Source organism: Liolophura sinensis, chromosome 13 (assembly GCF_032854445.1).
Source record: "Liolophura sinensis isolate JHLJ2023 chromosome 13, CUHK_Ljap_v2, whole genome shotgun sequence".
Taxonomy (NCBI): Eukaryota; Metazoa; Mollusca; class Polyplacophora; order Chitonida; family Chitonidae; genus Liolophura; species Liolophura sinensis.
Genome location: NC_088307.1, coordinates 929864 through 949447, shown reverse-complemented (window position 1 = coordinate 949447; position 19584 = coordinate 929864). Strand labels below are relative to the sequence as shown.

General features: G+C 39.1%; 2 protein-coding genes and 1 long non-coding RNA gene across 3 annotated transcripts in view; 1 reads left to right on the top strand and 2 right to left on the bottom strand.

Annotated features, from left to right (window-relative positions):
* The window catches only part of LOC135480475 (F-box/WD repeat-containing protein 5-like), a 31607-nt gene extending 29151 nt beyond the window's left edge, over nt 1–2456 (bottom strand). Inside the window, exon 1 of the mRNA XM_064760314.1 lies at nt 2368–2456. The gene's annotated coding sequence lies outside the window, so the exon portion shown is untranslated. The remainder of the gene's footprint in view (nt 1–2367) is intronic.
* LOC135480364 (keratin-associated protein 9-4-like) lies at nt 380–1159 on the bottom strand. The gene has a single exon (XM_064760194.1). It carries the CDS (start codon nt 1157–1159, stop codon nt 380–382), a length of 780 nt encoding a protein of 259 aa, XP_064616264.1.
* Nucleotides 2457–5371: 2915 nt separating the features above from the next.
* On the top strand, nt 5372–10709 carry LOC135480106 (uncharacterized). The gene is made up of 3 exons (XR_010445896.1): nt 5372–5410; nt 6650–6715; nt 10267–10709. It is a non-coding gene; the product is annotated as an uncharacterized LOC135480106 (long non-coding RNA).
* The last annotated feature ends 8875 nt before the right edge of the window (nt 10710–19584 follow it).

Below are 19584 nucleotides of genomic sequence, written 5' to 3'. Positions count from 1 at the left end.
AGGGCCAGAAGGCACTTACCAGTACTGTTACGATCAGGGCAGGGCCAGAAGGCACTTACCAGTACTGTTACGATCAGGACAGGGCCAGAAGGCACTTACCAGTACTGTTACGATGATGACATTATAGGGCCACAAGGCACTTGTCAGTATTATTATGATCATGTCATTACTGGGCCACAATACAGTTACAGGTACTGTCATATATATGACCTTATGCCATTACAGATCCACAAGGCAGTTACACGTAGTGTTACATTAAGTTCCAAATTACCCAGTCTCCACCTAAATGCATCCCCCCCCTCGCCCTCTGCTCCTCCATTCTGACACCCACCTTCTGTCTCCTACAGACTTATATGTAGCCATAGGCATGATAGGGAAATTAAACACCTGGCTGACCATAACTGTTTACCATTGTCGTTGGCTGACCACACCTGTTTACCATGGTCGTTGGCTGACCATACCTGTTTACCATGGTCGTTGGCTGACCACACCTGTTTACCATGGTCGTTGGCTGACCACACCTGTTTACCATGGCCGTTGGCTGACCATACCTGTTTACCATGGTCGTTGGCTGACCATACCTGTTTACCATGGTCGTTGGCTGACCACACCTGTTTACCATGGTCGATGGCTGATCACACCTGTTTACCATGGTCGTTGGCTGACCACACCTGTTTACCATGGTCATTGGCTGACCACACCTGTTTACCATGGTCGTTGGCTGACCATACCTGTTTACCATGGTCGTTGGCTGACGACACCTGTTTACCAAAGTCGTTGGCTGACCACACCTGTTTACCATGGTCGGCTGATCACACCTGTTTACCATGGTAATTGGCTGATCACACCTGTCTACCATGATCGTTGGCTGATCACACCTGTTTACCAAGGTCCTTGGTTGACCACACCTGTTTACCAAGGTCGTTGGCTGACCACACCTGTTTACCATGGTCGTTGGCTGACCACACCTGTTTACCATGGTCGTTTGCTGACCACACCTGTTTACCATGGCCGTTGGCTGACCACACCTGTTTACCATGGTCGTTGGCTGACCACACCTGTTTACCATGGTCGTTGGCTGACCATACCTGTTTACCATGGTCGTTGGCTGACCATACCTGTTTACCATGGTCGTTGGCTGACCATACCTGTTTACCATGGTCGTTGGCTGACCATACCTGTTTACCATGGTTGTTGGTGTACATATACTGGGCGGTTGCGTAGTCGGTCACCTCTCATTCGAGCAATGCAATTGCGAGAAATACGCTGTGAAACCGCCCCAAATGCGTTAGATTTTTGGTCAGAAATATTTACTGCTGTTCACATGTACATATGTTCCCATAAATTAACTAACATGTTTTTAGGCTGGCCGGCTGAACCACAACCGATTCATGACAATCTACTTATTTAAATGGTCTTTTATGCCATACTCCAGAATAATTCCATTATGCAACAGCAGCCAGCATTATGGTCGAAGGAAACAGGCAGAGCCAGGAGGAAACCCACGACCATCCACAGGTTGTTGCCTGACGGAGAGGAAGCCAGCAATTACATTTGGCAGAGACTGACTAAAGGTCATGACCTCAGGGTCAATCTCGTTGAAGTGTTTAATTTCTATAAACTGGTGATTTGCCTGGTTTGGTTCAACGAATCTCAGAACTGATTAGTTAATACATGTACATGTAATTACGGAGGCCACTTGGTTGACGTAGTTTTGTGGTGGGCAAGGTTTAATGCACAATGTAAACAGCGGTAAATGTTCCCTCAGGTAAATTAAACACATTCTGAGCTGTTTTAGGTGGTAATTACCTCTAACAACTGTTGCGTGAAATAAAGATTTAGGTATAGGTCTACCTGAGCTAAGGGATGCAGTATTAACACGTATGATGTTGTTGGTACATCTACTGGTATACCAACCATGAAATACAACCCATTTTCACAAATTTGACATTATGTTAGATGGCAGTTGGGGGCCTTTAGGTCATGTCTCACGAATACAGCACGATGAGCTTATGGTTTTAACGATGCTAGCCGGTGCGTGCACCTGTTAAAATGCATGAATTCAGTTTTTCGACATCACTGCCTCTTTACTGTCTTAGGTGTTAGACCTATACAACCGATAAAATAAAAATATAGCCGCAGAATACTGCTGGTCGTTTAGCCCATAAAGTGGTCACACTTAACGATTTATTTGTAAACAGTGGCAAGGTTTGAATGCCAGTCTAAATCATCGCCAGAGCCAGCTATACTCCACACAAACACACACGCCACAAATCTGCAGCAGCCAAACAACAACCAGCATCTACCCTTCATGCAACGCATTCTGTTTGGTATTTAGTCGTGCAATGTCCTCATTGCGTACTTTACCTTCCGTCAAACGCAGCGAAAATCGTGTTGTTTCAAAGGTAACTCGAGGCTCGATGTCTGTTCGACGCCATCAGTGCGGTAGCCATAAAACAGCGCAGTGCATTATGGGCCGGGTTGAAGAAGCTGAGAGAAAACACTGCACCTGGCTTCAGGGTACGACACTGTGGGGACTTGGGTAAACACATCATATAACTGGTAGCTGACACTTCACGAAAATCTAGGCAAGTCAGCTGTTGTTCAGCTACAAATTGATAGCAAGCTTGTCATCAATAAAGACAGCAATAACGAAAACACAGATGAATATTACTGCCTTTTATTTTTAGATTTTTTTTCTTTGGTTGAATGTAATTGTGTTTTTGCTACACTAGTCTACAGTACCGGTACATGTTGTATTATCAGGTGGTACTTCGGCCTCGCGGACTGTGTCCGTATCCCTCCGCGGCTATATAAACACAAACGATCAAGACCTGTACTGACCAAGTAAAAAAAAAACGTTATTCTTTACGTGTTACGTTGTACGTTTAGCCCTGCCCTTATCGGCATATATAGGCCTGTGATATCACATAGGCTACAGGGCCTACAGTGTAAGGTGCACATTACATGTAGGCCTACATGAGAGACTGTGACCGCTAATTACCTCGGCCACGGAGGTTTATCTGTTTCGGCAGATAATGTTCGAGAACAGATTTCAGATAGTTCATCTGTTTCAACAGATAATTAAATGTTCGACAACAGCTCCCAGATAGTTCATCTGTTTCAACAGATAATGTTCGACAACAGCTGCCAGACAGTTCATCTGTTTCAACAGATAATGTTCGACAACAGCTCCCAGACAGTTCATCTGTTTCAACAGGTAATGTTCGACAACAGCTCCCAGATAGTTCACCTGTTTCAACAGATAATGTTCGCTAACAGCTCCCGGATAGTTCATCTGCTCCAAGACGCCATGTCCCGGAACAAATCCCACCAGATAGCTTATCTTATACAACAAAATTACAGATAGCCCAGCTGATCCCAAAATTACGCCCCCGAATAAATCTATGTAATCCTGGTTCTTTGGCGTAGGATCCGTGATACCCTACGACCGTTACTGATTTATTTAAAACAATTTATTAAAAAAAAAAAACAAACAACCACACCCTCTCTAGGGTGGTTCTTACGTGTATCTATTGCCAACTGAATTAGTATGTCATTAGCATGCATATCTTCAATTTCCTGCTAACTATATTACTGGATGTCTGCCTCATTTTGTCAATGTATCCTTCAGTTTTGCCGGCCATTATATAGGGACTGAAAAAGGCTCCAGGTATCCACGGGGTCTTGGTGGCTCAGACGATAAATGATCGCTGTGACGGGCAGGTTCTTGTTCAGTGATATCGTGTGTATTCATATTTTTGCTGCTCTCCCTGGTTCGGCTGCGACTTTAAGTCAGGTTGGTTTGTCAGGTTTTATCAGATATTCAACGGTCTACAACGGACATTGTGATATCTGTCATTCATAACCCTGCCGGCGTTCATAAAAGAGGGGAATTCTTGAGTAAGCCGCTAAGTAAGAATGAAACAAATAAATTCAATAACCCCGTTGTTAAATCTGCATGGAGACAGTGATGTAAAGTGAATGTAGACAGCGGCGCATGTGCTGTAAGGAGTATGTGTCCGCGTATGTATTTTACCCCCGTAAGGAATTAGGCCCATATCATTTATCGTTGTCTTACGCGGAGGTAAATGTAGGCACGCGTTTGGATGAACACGGACATCAGCTCGCGCGAACACACCAACACGCGACTGATGCAATACAGGCGCCATCGGTGTAAAAAATCTCGCGCGAGTGCACGCGACAAATAAACCAAGATGTCCGATTCCTCGCCCAAACGGGAGGCTGCATTGTCACGTGAATTTCTGTCCTTGCGCGGGTGCTTTTGTCACGTGAAAATGTGTTACATGTACGTGTAAAAGTTGCCGGGCCGCCATGGCGAAGACACCAAACATGACACCCCACTCAGTCACATTATATCGACACCCGGCCAACCGTTATACCTAATATCTAGGGTAATTCTCGGTTCTCCATTGGTCGAGTGACGGTCACATGCTATTCCGCAAAACATGATGTACAACGATTACGCACTCCAACAAATGCAACGTCACGCTCACAAAGTATTATCCCACGTTCATGAGGCAATATATCCAACGACCTCGTGCTAATATCCAACGATCACATGCGTTTATTTCACAGCAGTTATCTCCCTTTGAGAGCTCTACGGCGTCTCTTGTTCGTAATCGACCGGACGATAGTTATAGCTCCCTTATCGACGAACAAATTCGGCGATTTAAAGTACAACTCCGAAAAGGTACTGTTGTTTTTCGGTATAATAAAACATATGGTGCATGCTGTGGGGTTGGATATCAGGAATTGTCAGCTCTCGACAAGTTATATTCAACTTGCGCTTCGCCCTCGTTGAATATCACTTCAAAGGAACATTTGAAGTCAATAAAATGATGTCAAGGACCTGCTGCCGAGCGTCTGGCAGGGACCGGTTCCATGGAGATTACTGAGCGTTAAGTTGGCAATCAAAAGAAACTTGCACTCCATTACGAAAAAGTCGACCTTAATCATAACGTGACTACAAGAAACAGGCTCTCTCCCCCTGCCGCCAGATGGCTTCACGGTGTGATCTCAAACGTCACTTACCGTCACAACAGGTCGTGATGCAACAAAGTTCGAACCACAGGCAAGCAGGCTGTTGAACATGTGCTGAGGCAAGTAGGCACTATTTGAAAGAGTACATATTGTACATATATTTTTGTTTCTGGTCATCTAATTCTTTTTTTTTTGAGAATGAGTTTTGTAATGTTAAGGCATGTTGTGATGTTCTCAACCTTATCCACGGTTTGTAGTTTGGTGTATTAAGTTCATGAATATGGCCTCATATACAAGGCCTATCAATGATACATTATTTATATTCATGGTACTACTCACTTATTCGATGTCCATGTGTTTTTCTCTCCAGATACTTCCTTTTAAGAATTGGTTGGGTAATTATGAGGTAATGACATGTTTTCAACGTGATCCACAGTTTGTTATTTTGTTTGTTTTTTTTTATTATTATTAAATTTAGCCATGAAAGTCATGTATTTTAGATTTTAGTCTTCCAGCAACCTGCAGATGGTCGTGGGTAAAACGACCCATCAAATAAATCAAAATAAATCATGTATTTTAAACAGCAGCTAAATGGCTTTCAATAAAACTGTTAACATTATGAATTTATTTAGTTAATACTATATTTAATAAAACAAAACACACACACACACATCTTACATTTCACTAAATTTTGGTGAATTTAATCACTTATAAGCTGCTATTATTCAGATAAAGAGCATTTTTAAAGCATTTGTGTATGGTATATCAATAGAAACTTTTAAGTTGCTTATGGTTTATCAGCATGTTTCTGTATAATTGTGCCTCATCAGTGCCGAATAGGTGTACCATTACCATCTGCAGACATGTTTGTCTAACATGGATGGACGTTTCATTGACACATCTTACCAAGTTTTTCACTTTAATAGCTGAACTGGCAACTACTTTACTGAATTTCTGGTATCAAGTATAACAGTTGTTTATATTCAGGACTCCCAATTTAATATATGGTGAAAATAATGGGACTGAGGGATATTTTAGCCATTGTCACGTCACAAATGCATTGTAGCGCAATGTCTGCACAATGACTACTATATGTTACAACTGAAATGTATGAGTTTTTATTGTAACGTCTTACTGTTTTTAATGTGGCATCATCATTTTGCCCTGGTCATGGAACATTTGATGTCAGTAAAATAATTTCAAGGTCCTGCTGTCATGCCTTTGTCGAGCACCCATTGTAGTTAACTTTGCTTACTGGTATCAAACCTTAAACATTCTTACAGTACAGTTCTAAATTTATTTTATTGAAAAAGCATTTTATCATTTCATCATATTTAAATTAACTGAGCATTTCATAATGTACTGGAGCCATCATAAAAAAGCTATTTCTAACATTATGTTGGTCCTATATTGTGGATTGTTGATACCAAGTAAGCCATAATTTTTAGTAAGATGTCAAACAGAAGATACATTACATCTGTAGTGGTGAAATGAAACTATTTCTTTTAATATCAGTCAAAATAATGTTTAATTCCTGTCTACCTATGTCCTAGCAGATTTATGATGTTAAATGTATGTACACTAGCTACATATATATGTACAAATGTATATCTACCCATGTTAGTTTCATGCCCCTGTTTTACAGGATGTCTGTCTGAAGGACCACCGTTGCCACAAGCAGACAAGGATGGAAGGAGTGATTGTGTGACCAGTAGGTTTCATATTACATGTAGATATGGGAAACATATATCCATATCCTTTGTAATAGTTTGACCACACATCTTTTATTTAGCTCAATCTATTCTTGTAACAGGTTTATAATATTATGGTATTAAATGGCTGTTTTCACATCGGCCTTGTTTCAGTTCCAAGATCTGTCATATTGGCCTGTGGCAAGCTTCATTGACTCAAGGCTAAGTTGAAAGCCAATGCAGCCTGCCTAGAACCAATTAATATTACAGATGGAGGACCTATAAATAGGGCGATGTGAAAACAGCAATTTAATGACATTTTTATTCACCACCTGTGTCTTTGATCTGGAAACAACAAAGCACGCTCATAAATATACCAAAGCACGCTCATAAATATACCACATGTGTTATTAAAACATCTATTCTGTAACCTACCAAACATGTCATGTGCCACAGCTCATGAAAACCAACCAAACATGTCATGTGCCACAGCTCATGAAAACCAACCAAACATGTCATGTGCCACAGCTCATGAAAACCAACCAAACATGTCATGTGCCACAGCTCATGATAAAAAAGGTGAAATAATTAAATTAGACTTTAATTTTCTGAGCTGATTGTTGTTTAACACCTTACTCAAGAATTTTTCACAGAAAATCTCCCCTTTTCCTGTTGATGAGATGTTTTTCATTGAATTATTTTGAATAAATGTGTTTTTTATCATCTTTTGTGACAGTTATAAATCTAGTTAAAGTTACGCCTGCCATACAGGCTTGCTGAGATATTTGCTTGCAGAAAAGGACCGCTGCGTGAGTTATATGACTTGTCTGAATAGGACGTATTACAAACAGATAGATATATAAATATATATTTTTACTATATAAATAATAAAATAAATATTACAACCACTAATAGGGATAATTTCTTTTTATTGCATTTTACCAGGTTACTACTACCCTATATTTCTTCAACCTTTTAACATGTTCACCTGGTGTTTTAAGCCTGTTCTGAGGAGATTTCTCTATCTAGACTAAAAAGTTGACTTTCTCTGTGAAGCCTTGATGTTGGCATACCCAGTTAAACATAAATTTTCACCATTTTCAAAGTATTAAGGCTGATAAATTGCATTCAGTGTTGTCCTCAAACGTGCAGAAAGGTGGAACCATAAGCAGACAGCAAAGCATTATGTGGAAGAAATTCAGTATGCTTGTTGTTACTCTTGTTGCTTTTTAACACTGAGCTAAATGATGAAGCTCTGACAGTTGTGACATGTGTAAACCCCCAGGTCAGATCTGCCCAAATCTCCAGGCCAGATCCGCTCTGGGTGTTCACCAGTAAGCTAGTCACATCAGTTACCAAGCCTTATGCTTGTCAGGGAGTGCCCATGGCCTGAGAAGGGGTGAGAGGTCGCATGACCTCCACACCCCAGCCTTGCCATGAGGCCCTTTGTTTTAGCCCCATTCCCTCCAAGACAGCCGAGCAGTCAAGACGTGTTTTGCCAAAATCACAGCCAGTCTTCATTTATACATTTCACCCACGTAAGAATTTAACCCTTGTGGTCTCAGAACACTTCCATAAACTGATATATGTAATTGTTGTTACATATGCACTTATCTGACTGTGCCATATAGGATATATTATGCACATCTTTTTGAGTAATTTAAGTTATTACTTCGGGTAGCCATTCACAAATTAGTGTGATCTCAGCAAAGAGATACACACATTCTAAAAGGATTGGCTGAACAGACTTCAGGAATTTACACTAAGAAACAGGTGGGATAACTGCTTCTCCCATCAACCTGTTTACAGTGAAAATATTTGGTTAGCTGTGTTAGTTTGGGGTAAACCTCCACATTGGAAGTATTAACCCACTTATGATCACTAGTTTTAAAAAGTTACCACTGTTTACTTAAATTAATCTGGAATTTAAGGATTATATGTATCAGCTACTAGCTTTTGCCTAAACTTAACTTGACCTCCTAACTTCCAAAGCAGGTAGTTCCTCTTACACTGGTTAACACATGGTCAAGCCTAACTCCTTTGTTTGAGCTGACCATGCCAGCCTCCAGTAGCTACAGACATGTGTATTACCCCAGTGTATGTAAACAAGGTGGCAGCACATCTGGAATGGATTAATCTCATCCTATCAGCCCAGCTTCCATCAAGTGGCTAAACAAGATGGCTGCACCAGCAGTACACAGACCAAATGAAAACTTAGTACAACAGCAACCACTTGTAACTGTTCTGAGTTTTTGTATTTAGTTATGCCTCAGTGATTGTTCTAACACAACACAATCCTCAGAAATTATATATCACTGCAGATGCACATATAGTGGAATTTATCATACTTTTGGACTTTGACATTTTGAGTCCAGTGTACATGTTCTCTATGGCCATTCAGTAAGCATTTGTTATCATAGGTGATAGATACATATATATATATAGATATTAACTTTGTATATACAGTTAATATGCATATAGGCTAACACATGGTAATATTGTGTTTAGTTTATAGATATTATCAAAATCCCATCTGACAAGCATGTTGATGTTATATCGTTCGACTGATGTAGACCTAGTCAATTATTGTTCTCTTATGAGGAATTGCATACATATATCTCGTTGATAAATGGTTATCATATTTAAATGTTTCCGTCATAATTTGTTATTCTGTCTAAATGCGTAATTTTGACTACCTTAAGAACAAGGGTTACCAGCACATACCATACAATGACATGTCACATGCATCACGTACATGTGGTTATCATGCGTGACCCGTATCATTGTCCCTCATGCGGTAACCGTTCTGGGTTGTACAATATGTATACAGCCATTAGTATAACAATCTACTACTCAGATTATTATTGCATACATTAGTCTACCTGTAACCTGACCTGTATGTTAAATGATCGAAAGAGTAATTTAAGAATGTTATGTTTTGGTTAGAGGTGAAGGTCAGCTGGCATAGACCAGCATGTCTAGTTATATATGAGACATGACCTGGCATCATAAAATGCATTTGTACCCATCATGTGGATACACTGGGTCATCTAAATTTCTAATGCGAGCCTGGCCCCTTATTAGCCTGGCAACGTACTCGACATTATGTTTAGATGCCTCTCTTAAACAGGATACCGGTAACCCTGTGACCCTTGGCCTCTCTAGTATTGACTATATTGCAATCATTGTTAGCATGATGCCACTTGGTTTCTAGATGCCATGCTTAAACATTACATGCATTATGGTCTGACTGTCAGGCTGACCTCTCAACTTCAACCTACCTTGACCTACATGTATGTGTACAGGTCGCTATGTATACATGTGGACACACATGTAACATGTCTATTATGTAATTGGGTTAATAATCATGTCCAACACCTTAACTTATTTAACTTACCTGTTATGATTATACGACATTTCTATTAAGTCTTTGAAAACTAAGTACTAAATTCTTTTCTCATTAATACTTGAAAGCTCTAGTAGCTCTCCCGATTCCCCTCCAAGACAGCTGAGCAGTCAAGACGTGTTTTGCCAAGATCACAGCCAGTCTTCATTCATACATTTCACCCAGGTGCTGCACCGTCTTGACTGCCAGACGTTACCCTCTAGGCTGCTTCTCCTTGTGAGTCCCTCAGCGGGAACACTGTCCAAACTCAGAAGGAAGGAAGGAAGGGAAAGGAACACATTTACAGACACTCCTACTCTTATACTGATTACCTCTGTCTCACGTTATAAATTCTCAGGCTGTGGCACTTGTGAAAACCCACCAGAGCATTTGCGTTTCTTTGTCCAGCATACATTTAATACATGTTTCTCCAAAAGCCAGTCACGTGTGCACCGGACAACGTAAGATTGTCTCGCAGGTGATTCAACCGCAGACAAACAGGTCTTACACATGTATGTCCTGTAGGACGTAGTTCGGCAGAGATGAATGAGTGTTAGCAGAAAATAGGCCTAAAGGCAGCCTCATTATCTAGTTATTTTAAATATCCTATTACTCCAATAAAAGTATTATTTCTTAGGGTTTTTTTTGTTTGTTTTCTTTTCTCATAATTTCAAATTAACAATACATATAAGGGTATCTATTTATGAATAAATAATAACTCTTGACACTAATCCTTTATCGTATGACTCGTTCAGTTGATCATTTCTTTAAACAATATTTATTATAGTTTGACAAATTAACCAATGAACTAGTTGTCCTATTTTTTAGGTCTTTTTCTTCTAGGACTCTTGGATGTTCATTGTTTCCGCACACGAGGAGCCATGAGAATGTCACACGGCTGTTTCTAGTTTATGGATTGAGGGAAGGAAAATACAGGTGTAGTTAGAGGTACATGTATCACATGATGTCATTATTATCATGTCACACATAAGCTGTGGTGAAAAACTTCAGCCTATGTAAAACTTAACCCTTTTGACCTCTAATGCACTTTTTCCAGTGGAATTTATAATACTGTTGTTATCAAAATGACACAAAAATGATTGTTGGTGTCACTAAAGATGTAAGCTTCACAAAACTCCACAGATTATTTCTCTACACCCCATAGTTCTCTAAGAATGTTTCCAAATGTGAGTGGCAGTGGTGGTTGTAAAGGTTGAAGAATAAGGGTAAACTAGGTTCTGTTTGTTCAAAACTTCCATAAGATGTTTTACATCAGCTAGAATGTATATATACATGTGTTCATACATGTAGCTTACATTTACTGGTAGTGCTTTTTCGGTAGGGGTGGGGGGGGGGGTGCATTGTTTTTGTATTGTCAGGAAATGATAGATTTGACAGATTAATTTACATAATGGAAATAGTACCATTTGTCACACTTATTACAGCCAACTGATGGTGGTACATGAAATGTGACACACTGGACAAAGCCATTTGTTAGCTGCTGTGTTTGTAGGGTGGTGTACAGCATGTAATTTACGCTTTTTCAGAGTTAAGCGTGATTTACCTTGATTTGAATACGTACTTATGTTACATTTAAGTTTTCATTTGGGTGTTCTATGAAAAAAAAGTACCACTGTTCTGTTTTGGTTCATGTTTCTCAGCAGAGCGTTCACCATGTGATTTACTCACCTTTGGTTTTAATTGAGAACTTTTGCGTACATCTCAGAGATGTTTCTGAAGTTGTGAGAAAGTTGCAAATTGTAATATAACACCATTGTCTTCAAAATACGAAGAGCGCAGCATGTAATGTGAAAATTTGTTTGTAGTTATATTCTACATCATGATTTTGTCAGGAATTTTATCAGAGGCATATGCACTAGAGCTTTCGTAGTATCTGGAATAGATACTGTATGGCCAGCATTTCCAAGATCTGGTGTGCTTTGTGGTATTGGTCTCTGTGAGCCTGGCTGCTTTCTTTGTGTAATGCTCTTGTCATTAAAAGCTATTGCATAACTTTCTGCTTTTTGTTCATTGATTGAATGGTCCAGACTTTCACTGTATAAGAACTGGTCAATCATTTTCATTTAAAAAAAACAGACATTTTACTGTTTAGTTATAAATTGAATATGGATTCATCAATGTCCCAAAGCTTTCATTCATCAACGTTATCTGCAAGAATTAAAGGACTGTGTTACACAGAATTTCTGTTATGCAGAAGTTCTGTTATACAGAATTTCTGTTGTGATAGTGGATTCCCACTTTGATTGAAACCAATTTTTTTCCAAGTATGAAAGGAGTGCGAGTTTAGCATCTTCTGAGACTGTAGTGCTAGGAATGTGGTTGGTGACAACATCTCTTTATTTTTGGATAAGTCACTGTCAAATACATGGAGACCATGATCGCAGTATAGCTTTGAGGCCAGTCTGGTGAACTTGGGATTCGTCAGAGTTACTCATACTGATTGCAATGGCCTTAGCCCTATTTTGGCCACAAATAGTCAGAAGACCGACAGGAAATCTTACTACAGTTAAGTCGTACTTGTTATCGTAGCCCATGAAAAAATGGCCAGACTTACAGGGTAGTGTCAAATTTTCATTTTTTTAAACGCCACTACCATTTTGTATTTTCAAATTTTTTTATTTCACACTGAAAAAGTAGTACTGAGTCTGAATTTTGTTCAAGAATTTTCTCAGCATTTCGCCAGTCTGATCTATATAATGGGTGTTCATCCATTTTTTTTTAGTGCAACCTTGTACTGCATGTTTGTCAGCAAGTTTTACGGGTGTTTGAATTTGGTCAGCTGTTGTTCAGCTGGTGTATCTTCAATATGAATTGAACTTTTTCTGTTAAGAGACATCTTGATTTGGTTTGCCGATGCCTTTTGTGTTGTTTGCATTCTGTCAATGTCATCTCTGTCAGATAAGTTAAGTCTTTTGTGCTGTTGTGTAGCATCTTCTTGGTGATATCTGTCATTAGTTAACTATTCTGTGCATAAATTTTCCAGGTATTGAGATCATTAGAAAATACCTCACATTTGATTTTCCATTTACAGTCTAAATGTGCATGGCATGGGCGTCCTGTTACAGAATTATTTGTGGTTACTGGCCATGGTACACACAAGCAGTATACGTGGGATTATCACCATTATTAATGTACTATTGTTTGTCTTTGGCTAGTATTACACTTTGTACAGACATTTTCATTAACTACATTATGGCCACAACCAGACTTTGTACAGACATTTTCATTGACTAAATTATGGCCACAACCAGACTTTGTACAGACATTTTCATTGACTAAATTATGGCCACAACCAGACTTTGTGCAGACATTTTCATTGACTAAATTATGGCCACAACCAGACTTTGTACAGACATTTTCATTGACTAAATTATGGCCACAACCAGACTTTGTGCAGACATTTTCATTGACTAAATTATGGCCACAACCAGACTTTGTACAGACATTTTCATTGACTAAATTATGGCCACAACCAGAACAGTGTAATAACTCTTATTCTCGTTAAGAGAGGTGAGAAGTAAGCCACAATCAGCTCTACATTGTTGTGACTTTCCAGAACATTGGACATATAAACTTGATGTGATTGCCCCAGTTAAGATTGCTTGTCACAAATGCTTCAACTGTCATATTATTACCTTGATATTCGTGCGTTACACTGTCATGCATTTTGTAACATCTCCGGACATGAAACTTTAAATTACATGAATCAAAGTAGGACAAGAAGACATGAAACATTATTTTGATAAATTTGTCTGTTTGCTGGCTGTGTTGTTTTTATTTCTGGTTACCTTGTCACATTCTGTGGTAGAGGTATGCAAGTACACTTTGTGTTAGAGGTTTTTTTCAGTTTTATCAACACTGTTTGCAATAATGTACGCATTCATTTTTTGAAGACTGTACTCAATTTGAGCAGTTTGTAAGTAATTACTTATGGTTGCTTTTGCACTGGAATCTTCTAGTTTGAAGTTGTTACATTTAAACTTCTTAATTATGGTCTTATTGGTGCCCTTAGGCAAGAGACTTAAGCAAATTTTGTTCTCCCTAGATTTGAAGGTTAGTCTTTAAATACATATCAAGGGTCTTGTTGCTGGATAGATGGTATTGCTCATAGTTTCGAACTGTTGTTGTTGGCCTAAAACCTAGTATTAGATGTACCTGTGTTTTAACTTTGTGACTGTGGTGTCTGTAACTGTGGTGGGATTTCGGTGTCTTTCAGTGTTTTTTAGCATGGATGTGTCACTATTGATAGTTTTCAAGTTCAAGTCAATTGCCATCTGCACAATTAAGATGTGGTTTTCAGTTGTTTGAAGTTGATGATTTGACAAAGCATGTGTACTGCTGGTTGCCTGAAATAGCAGCGTAATGTCAATTTCTGATGACATGACCCATTCATTTATTACTTTCCTCAAAAATGTGGGCTAGTTTGTGATTTGCTGTAAGTATTTTATCTTTAGCACATTTATTTCTTCAGGAAGGTTTTTGTGTACTAGTTGTAGGAACAAATTTAGTCCGCATGCAGGCACAGATTGTGAATCCTGTTATTGCTGCTATTCCACTCACATTACTACATGTTTGCAGAGGATAATATGGGGCACATTTTGAAGAAATGCGTTCGTGATTGCAGTGTCTGTTCGAACATGGTTGATTATGACACAGAGCTATTTTTAGTGTATCCAGTTATGTTCCACTTTTAACAATCCCTTCTTATATAGATTCAAAAAATTCATGTGTTGTTTTGCCACACGAATCATGTTTTACCAAAAAGTTATAAATTAATCTGGCATTTGGGGGGGAAGGTTTTAACTTCAGCTCAGCTGATTGACTGACATCAGTTGGGAAAGATTCAAGCAGTCATCAAATTTACATACGAACATACTACATCGTAATGACGACTTGACATCTGCGCTAATTTTTTCTCTAGCTCGTCAATTCGTGACTGTAATTTTTCATCACTGTACCTGGCAGAAATTTCCCTCACATTTCTATAACGTGAAACATAGTTTTCACGGTGTTCTTCAATTTCCCAGTATCCCTCAATTTCTAATGCCAGTGTCACTGCATCTTGTAAAGTATTGGGTTTTACTGTTGAACCTGCATTCTCATTTTATAATCTTCCAGAGCGTCAGTGAAGTGAATTTTATTCAGTCTATCATGGTGCTCAGGCGACATACCAGGATACGCCATAGTGGAGAGTTTACGGATGGCCTGCCCTGACTCTCGGAGACCCTCCCTTTCACCACGCCGCCTTCCCCTTAATTCGGCTAAATACAGTTCAGCTTGACCTCTGGGACCAAATCTGTCATCCAGAGCAGTGACTAAGCTATCATAATCACGTTGCTTCCTTTCAGATAAAGTACAAGCCAGTTGTCTGGCTGCTCCTGTTAAATGGGGAAACAAATAATCAGCCTGTTCATCTTTACTCCAACAGTTAATTCTGGATATGGTCTTGAATACTTTCAGGTATTCTTCCCAGTTAGAATCACCACTAAAAACCTCAGGTTTCAGGTGCTGACGATTTCGGCGATACATGTGGGGTGCATCGCCATTACCAACCCCACATGGAGATGACCTTGGATGCCTATCATTGATGGTTTCAGATCGACGGTGAAATGATACGTCATCATCATTGTCCAGGTATACATAGAGATCAGTGTCATGGAACATGACATAGATCCAAAAAGTTCCAGATAATTTATACAGCTGTAACAGTTCTGTTCTCTGGGTATGATTCCAGAAAAATCCAAACCGCTGCCACCAGTTGTAGCAGTTCAGTTATTGTACTTGTCTTATGTGCTTTCGTTTCTCTTGATGTCTTCTCCTCAAGTATACAGGTACCTATGAAGTGTGACACCATTCAATCACTTCAATCCTGTTTGATATTTAACGTGCTGAGCGAAGCTTGTTAAATGAATAAACCAATTCCATAACAATTAGGATTCTCTCCCCTGAACTCGGAGACGCTGCTAGTATTTGGATCCCATTTCATAACATTTCCTGAACTCCGGCTGTTATCCAGTATGACTTGTACCTGAGATTTGAACTTATACAAAATGAAAGTTCTCCAACGACACATTTTCAGTGAATCAGATGATGAATATTTATTATGACGAGGGAGGAACCAGCAGTTGACACAAGTACCAAACAGTTGAGTGTCATATGGGACAGAGTCCCAGTTAAACACAATACATGACACAGAAAGTCTCATGAGACTCTTCTCTCAAATTATGGTACCAAAGTTCAGGTGATATATTCTGGTATATAATCTCGGTAGTCCACTTTTGATATTCTGAATTCTCAGGTTTTGTGAAAGTGGAGAATCCCAGAAGTTTGGGACTGGGAAAAGTCTTATGGGACTCTTGTCTCAGATAATAATACCAAAGTTCAGGTGATTTATTCTGGTATATAGTCTCTGTGGTCCTCTTTTGATATCTCAGATCAGTTCCACTTCCTCGAGACTGGAGCTGTACCACAATTTTGGGACTGGGAAAATTCCCAGATCTTTGACAGTGTATTGCCGGCTTCTTGGGACTGTTTCCCTCCAAGTGTCAGCTGCCTCTGAATTCTTAAACTGGATCACAAATCACTATTCCTTATACTGGGACTGTTTCCCAATTCACAGTACAAGAATTTTCCCGCTCTCAATAAAATAATTACTTACTGAGAATGTTTACCAGCAATTTGGTGTCAACTCTCGGCGGATTCCAATGCCATCTACAGACGCTGAAAAAAATCAGCGTATTTATTGATTTCCACATGGTGTGGGCGGAGCAATGAACCAAATCAGGAGACTCATTGGTCAGAAGAGCAATTTTTGACAGTTTGTAAACACCGACGACACGATGACGTCATCACGATCAAAATGTAAATGCCAGTGTCTGAATAGTCCATATTTTTATCCATATTACCCAAAAAGTATAACCAGTTTCCACACAAGGGTATTAAATGATAAATTCCTTTTCAAACTGTGGTGGGAAAATGCTGGTCCGATTTCTAAAAGCCTATAAGTGCGGGTTCTACAGACACCCTAATTACCATAAGTGTAAAAAAAAAAATGGCGGCAACCCTAACTTCTGATTTCGAGGTGGAACTGAGGACAATAAATGTCATTTGTTCTGTGTGAAGCAAGAACGAAAATAGAACGTAAAGGTTTTCCAGATAAGACAATGACAGAATTTCATAATTTCTACATTGCTGAAAAATACTTATAATTATCCCAAATATGTAGAAACACCGATATAACAACAGCAACATCAACAGATAAACGTAAATTTCCTACGATAATAAATAAACGCTATACTGGCAAATATTGACTCCGTATATTAACTAGTATGGGCTCAAATAACGATCTTAACAAAACTTCCGTGAAAATTCATTAAAACATGAATATATTATTAAACTTCCCCACGTTAAATTTATTTCTTTAATACTAGGCCTACTTCCTACAATCCCGCTACAATATAAAAATTATTATATATTCTAAATAAAATTGCATTGTTAGTAAAAATAACATTGTCTTGTGTTTATGCCTGATTTATTAATTCTGATGCATGTTTTATGAGTTTGCTATATAAAGCAACCAAATGACGCATACACCTGCTTGTGTACGTGTACTACAGTGTGAATGTGGAAATAGTTAATGTCCAACGAACGTCCGCCAATTGTTAGAAGTAAATTTTATCAGAATGGCTCACGGTTATATCGTGCTGTATAACGCTGTGGACCACATTTACATGGCGGTTTCACGAACAGAGCTATTGCCCTTCCCTCGCACGATGATATGAACAGAGTTATTGCCCTTCCCTCGCATGACGATAAACAGTGCAAATCACTTCTGTGTTCCCCATTTTCGCGTGACATGGCCGTATGTGCTATATAAGTTTACTTGCTTTCTCCTCATAAAAACATTCTGGTATGTTAACCAAGCGTTGCAATATTAAATGTTTCATTTGATATGTATGTGAATTATACTTTTGATGAACATCGTTTCAAGTTTTGTAAAGTTTTAGCTTAAACATATTTTATTGACAATTGATCAAAGGTGAAAAGTTCTACAACCTATACAACCCTTTCTGTAGAAGCTGTAAATACAAAAGATGGCTAAAGTTATAATAACATAGCAGAATTAAACGAGGCGGGAAGAGGGTTATATCAGCAAGATATAGATGGGTGGAAAAGTCGGAGTGGGACAAGTAGGGGTGGGAAAAGTAAGTGTCGGACAAGTAGGGTGGGGAAAATAGGGGTTGGATATAGAAAGGGGTGGAAAAGTAGGGACGGGACAACATGAAACTGGAAAGGTGGGTAGTGTGACGTAATTTTGGAGCGGAATGGAAATCGAAATTCAATACTAGTTGAAATAAATGGAGTAAAAGATACCATATGCTATTGAATCTGTTGTTATCTGCAATAAATGTATCCACAGTGTAAAAATGTGTGCATAAATTAATATGAGCGGCAAATTCGACATGGTGGCCATGTGTATATACAGTAGCACTGATCAGTTAGATTGATTCTGTAGAGATCAGCATTCAGCTCACTGCATTCACTTACATCTTAGGTTTGTATGGATCATATTTATCTTACTTTGGCCAGTCAAAATGAACTCGTGGCTTAGTAATAGCGCTAGATTGTAATAGACCTTTCCGAACTGTCAGTCAAGAACACGCAATTGACCAATCATATGCAATGTTGTTTTTAAATAGACCAACCGGATGTTACACCCATAGGTTACAAGTGTTCAGTCTTTCTGTGACTTCATGACGTTTCACCGGGAATGCAATAAAAAGTAACGTTGTTACGAGACAGGGTGATGGCACGTTTGGTGTGTGTGATTCATCCATTTTATTCTAAACTGCTCAGAGTTGGGCCATTTTTAGTTTCCAGATTCAGATTGTTGTTTACAATCAACTTAGGCGTACGATTCCCTTGTGTAAGCAGCCTGTAGGCTATTTGGAATCTGCCGTGCAGAAAGAAGCCATCACTAGTTGGACGAATGGACTCGAATGGACTTAGCATTTATTTGATTGGCCGTGTATGACATTCTTTTGCGGATTACTTAACCAACGCAGCAGGGGTCTGTCTTTATTTACGCTTAATTAATTTATTTCATTGGTGTTTCAAGCCGTATTCAACAACATTTCACCTATAAGCCTACGACGGCGACCAAAATTGTGGTGATGTTTTAGATATGGTTAAACTAGCGTAGGCCTACATGAATCAAAGATATTCCACTGAACGCCTTCACTTTAGGTTGCTTGAATTTAACAATGAACATAATTTTCTTGTGATTAAATGTGTACGGAGTTTTCAGAAACCCTCAAAACTGTGTTCAATTCCGCTTAACCGGCTTTGGACGGTATATGCATCGTGTTGAGAAAAAATCATCACCTTGGACATACAACTGGATGAAATAAAAGAGCAAATAAAATACATACTTCTCATTATCGACCATTCTACAAACAGTGAGTGCTTGAGGTTTAACTTCGT

Coding starts and splice junctions, on each gene's coding strand:
- LOC135480364 (XM_064760194.1), bottom strand. CDS start 1,159: ATGGTAAACAGGTATGGTCAGCCAACGACCATGGTAAACAGGTATGGT.